At 33.9% G+C, this 5,000-nt stretch overlaps 1 protein-coding gene across 4 annotated transcripts in view; it reads right to left on the bottom strand.

Moving 5' to 3' along the window:
- plx (PTB_TBC1D1_like and TBC domain-containing protein plx) overlaps nt 1–5,000 on the bottom strand; it is a 27,400-nt gene that overhangs the window by 1,398 nt on the left and 21,002 nt on the right. For all 4 annotated transcript variants that reach the window (XM_043000023.2, XM_043000037.2, XM_043000030.2 and 1 more), the window contains 6 exons: nt 4,957–5,000; nt 4,631–4,790; nt 4,109–4,278; nt 3,530–3,739; nt 3,221–3,388; nt 1–1,943 (listed from right to left, as the gene is read on the bottom strand). The exon at nt 1–1,943 is cut by the window's left edge and continues 1,398 nt beyond it; the exon at nt 4,957–5,000 is cut by the window's right edge and continues 49 nt beyond it. In XM_043000023.2, coding sequence (XP_042855957.2) covers nt 1,746–1,943; nt 3,221–3,388; nt 3,530–3,739; nt 4,109–4,278; nt 4,631–4,790; nt 4,957–5,000 — 950 coding nt within the window. In that variant the 3' untranslated portion in view covers nt 1–1,745. The remainder of the gene's footprint in view (nt 1,944–3,220; nt 3,389–3,529; nt 3,740–4,108; nt 4,279–4,630; nt 4,791–4,956) is intronic.

The raw sequence follows: 5,000 nt of genomic DNA, 5'->3' as shown, positions 1-5,000 counted from the left end.
ATATATATATATATATATATATATATATATATATATATATATATATATATATATATATATATTGCATAAATAACTGCATATTGAAAACAATATCTTGACTAGATGATTTTTTTGTGCAAATGCTGTGATATTTTCATAATCTATATTTCAAATCCTAAAAACATGTATATAAAAAAAAAGTAATGGGTTTATTCATATCAGCACATACCATCACCATCATATCAGAAATTATACATCTCTACTGTAAAAATTATATGAGTTAAAGAGAATTCTGTAACTCATGTCTACAGTTACAATCTAGAGCATACATAGAAGTACTGCAACATTGTGCTTCACATTTACCAAGCCATTTCATCATTTCCTGAGGCTGGCACAAATCTACATAAAGATGCATTCATATTCACATGAAGTCATGCACTTCAAACTTTCCGCATCATTTGTCACAGATGCAGACATATTAGCACCAGACAGTATCTTAAACAGGGGGGGAAATAATAAGATAAATAAGAAGTAACATGGAAAAAGGAAAAAAAAATAGATAAATAAAAAAATAAAAGGTCAACACATAACTACAAGAACTGAACACATGGAACATTCCCCTCAACTTCCAAGTTCACCCTTCAGAGCTGCCAATGTATAAACTGCCAGTTTCAACTCTAGTACCCAAAATACATGCTCTTACTCATACTGGTATGCCTTTCAAATAGAAGAATCAAAACTGGTGGTTCACACATTGGGAATGCAGAGCTCTGAACTTGGAGTAGAGGGAACTGTACTTGTAAGAAGCAAAATAATCAATAAATCCAATAATAATAAAAATAAAAATGTCAATACAAAATAAGCAATCTTTCTGTCCTATGAAGGCTTCTATAAACTGCTAATAATTTTAAAAAATCTATTCACCAAAATAAAAATATAACTATTACATACACTACCATTGCATCAGAACCTCTCCTGGATTTGTTGTTTTCACATACAATAGATCAAGAAAAAAAATGCAAATACTATTATTCCCTAACAAGCATAAAATAGATTACCGGGAAGGATTTTGTCATGCCTGCTACTGCAATGAAATTAATAACATTTGATTAAATATTATTTTGGAGAAACTTTTCATCCCACTTTAAAACTTTCTATCCTAGTGAACATTTTTTATTTTTGCTGTTTGCTACACAATAAACACATCAAGATTTACTACTGTACATTTCTCTTATATAATAATTAAAACACTCTTTATTTATTAACATAACACACAAATATATACATGATTATTAATGCGACACTTCAGTTCACACATAAAGCACATTGTTACAATGAACTGGTGAAAGCTGTCTAGTTTAATTGCATATGAAGATTGAATTACAGATAAGGCACACTATTTAGCTTCATTCATTCTTTGGCACACAGCCTCTTCATAGACACTAAAATATACATTTAATACTCTTACAAATGTTCCTGAATATCTCCTTGATAAATGAAGGTTAAATAACCCAACATATGCTGTTGATAAAAACCCAAATAATAAAAATATTCCCCTTTAAATTACTGAATAATAATCAACCATCTAAATGTTAGATATATATATATATATATGTATCATTTTGTTTTTCAAAGTCAAGGTCAAAACACATCCAATAGAGAGATGGTCCAGCATAAGTACTCCATGTTTCTTGAGAAACAACATACAACAGAAAAAAAAAAAAAAAAAAAAGTTTACATTTCTAAAAATCATAACTTCAACACTTCTAGTCATTGTGAACCAGGTGCTTGATGTATCTCTGCATTGAACCGTAGTCCATGCTCATTGTCCGTGTCTGATGAGCTTGATGAGCCAGGAGAAAATCGCTTGTCGGAAGAGATGAGGAGATGTCATCACTCTCCCTCGAAGACTCCCTATCCTCTGGCTCACTAATCTTCAACTCTAATTTCTCTTTCTTTTCGGTCTGTAATAAATAAGAAAAGAGACAATTTAAGCAATGACAGCACGGACATTCATCTGATAATCTAATTGAGACTTTTTTTTTTTTTTTTTATACATTTCATCTAAAAGCATGTGATTTTGACATATTACACTCATACCCTCTGGAATTTAAAAATAAAGAGAAAAGTTTCCTCTTATCTTCAAAATCAAAGACTGTTTCTGAGTGCTATTCTTAACCCATTACATACAGGTATCATGACATAAATGACACAGGGGCTTTGGCCTGATGACAAGCGTGATGACATACATGTCGTTCAGGGATTTTGGATTGCGGTGTTATTTTATTGTATTATGAATAATGAGTGAGTGATATGACAACTGCAGTAATAATTACTATAATTGTCATAATATTAAGCAAAATGGGTTTCGCCTAACATCCAAAACCTAGATGGCACCACTTTCTTCAGCAAGTTTCCAACCTCTTGCTCTAAAGTACTACTGATGAAGGATGTGCAGGCAGAGCGAGAAGAGGAAGGTGACTCAAACCATGCCCAATGTCTACAATTATGTTCCTGTGCCAGTAGAGATGCCTTTTACTGTGGCACTCACAGTCATATGCACAGGTTTCTTTCCTCTTCTCTGCCTCTTCATGTTATCTTCATTGTGGATGGTTATATGTTTTGCATTTGTTCATGAGAGTACATGAATATGAAAAAATTAAGTTGCTTTTTGTCCTCCCACAAAACAGCAATCCTTCTGTCACACTGAGTATAAAGAAAATAATGAGCTGAAATGGACCCTATACTCCAATTTTAGTCAAATGCAGCATTGACAGAGCCTGTCATATGTCACATAAAAGTCTCTCAATACAATAAAACACACAAATAGTAAAACACAAAAATGGCTCTAGTCTTACAATAAGTAACTGAAAGAGAGTGGAAAAAGTCAAGGTATGGTGCGTGAAGCTGCCTCTCTCTGAAATAAAACCCAACCTGAAGACTGGGCATGCAAATCTATCCCCTTTCTGCAATGGGTCAATATGAGGAGAATATGGGTAAGCCAACAAGTGTGGGTGGGTGGATGGATGGGTGGATGGATGGGTAGATGGATGGATGGATGGATGGATGGATGGATGGATGGATGGATGGATGGATGGATGGATGGATGGATGGATGGAATGGATGGATGGGACAGATGTATGCTAGATATATAGATGTATAAATAGACAAACAGTCAAATGGGTGGATACATGAAAAGCTATGTCTGATTTACTAAAATTCCAAATACATCGAGCAGTACCTTTACAGCATCTGTAGGCAAGAACCGCTGAAGGTTAGGAGGAATTTCGGCCAAGGCTTCAGGAGACACCTTCTGTGACAGAAGGCTTACTAACTGCTTCAGGTTCCCTCGCTCAAGTTCCAGCCATCTAACCCTTACCTCCAGATGGTGCTGACTTTGCTGTAGACTCTGCAGAGAGCATATCACATTATTTAAATTTTGATATATGATATGATAAATATGATAATCAAATATGATAATCAATTTGTTGGAAAAGGATTAAGCCACTTCCATGATATTACAGAAACAAGAAAGCTTCTAACACCATACCTGGTTTGAAGTTTCAAGTGCATGCTGCTGAGAGTTTGAATGATGAAGTTGTTCTAATAAATCCAAGTTTTGTCTTTTAAGATTTCTGTTTGCTTCTTGGAGCTTCTTAAAGTCAGCATCTTTCTGAGGAGAGAGAGCCAGCTCCTCTTGGAGTACATGGTACTCAACTTCATAGGCGTGGAGTTCTCGGCTCAATGACATTTCACAAGCCTGTGAAAAATTATAAAAATAAAATTCATAGATATCCAACGATATAAAACCATACCATTAATGCAAAGAAAAACCTTGCATTTAAATTTCTGCCCAATAGGTGTTCTAAATGTCTGATAGAAAAAAATTGTTTGCAATGAGGGTGATCAAGTAATTAGTAAATCTTTTCCTCTTGAAAAACTCAGCATTTTCCTTATTAATTACATTTACTACCCAAATAAATGCATTCATTTACAAAATGACATTAAGACTACATAAATCAAATCAACTTTTATCAATAACATTGGATATCTAAAATATCTTTTCTTAAAAAATGAAACATAAGAGGACAAGAAAATCACTAACATAGTGCTCAGACTTTGAAAATACCTGGGCTATGATGCTTCCTTGCTGAGAGAGTTGAACATTAGGCATAGATGTTTTCATGTAATCCATGATCTGCTCAAAAGAATCGCATGCAAGCAATGCTTCCTCATGAGTTCTTAGCAACACCAAGGCAACACGAAAGATGGCTTCCATCCCCTCTAGGAACAAGATATCTGCAATGTTAACACACCATAATAAGTGTCAAATAACACATGTGACTGTTAACAAATTCATGCAAACTTGAGGAGAGAAAAAAAACTGACAATGTGAGTCTAAAGATTTTAAGTGCAAACAATAAGAGTTTTAAAATCAATTTTTTGAATTTCCAACTTTATCTTGACTCCAGCAATTAAGTCAAATAATATGAACATCAATATTCATAAATGATTAATATATTCCATGATAGGAGTCTCATTATCAACTATACAAGTAGCATAGTTTCAAATGTAACAACAATGTTAGGAAAAGAATCATCCATTGCCATGTTAAATGATACAAAAATACAAAAAATAACAGTATTCTTACCAAATACCCGAACAACAAAACTTAGCGGGAACTGAGAAGCAAACATGGTAAGGAACCATGGAGCAGCAAAGAGTTGGGGTGTAACCTCATGGCTCTCTAAATGGTCATACAATTTCCGTAGCTGGTCATGTAACAAACGCGAGAGTTGATACATTTGTACCTGTTGATAAGGTGAGAGTGGTTAATACATAACAAAGATATAACTTCTTGCTAAAAGTTTTTCAAATGAAAATCAGAAAATCAGAAATTCGGTATTTCATAATTCATAAAGCTCCAGGTTATTTATAAAGCTTTAACTATTTTCAGTGGCTGTTCAACAAACTTACCTGAAGGCCAATGAAGTCTGGCCTATACTGTCGCCTGCAACCCA

The sequence above is a fragment of the Penaeus japonicus genome, unplaced genomic scaffold, assembly GCF_977035675.1.
Source record: "Penaeus japonicus unplaced genomic scaffold, GWHDUDI00000001_assembly GWHDUDI00000009, whole genome shotgun sequence".
NCBI classification, from domain to species: Eukaryota; Metazoa; Arthropoda; class Malacostraca; order Decapoda; family Penaeidae; genus Penaeus; species Penaeus japonicus.
This window is presented reverse-complemented; position numbering and strand designations above follow the sequence as displayed.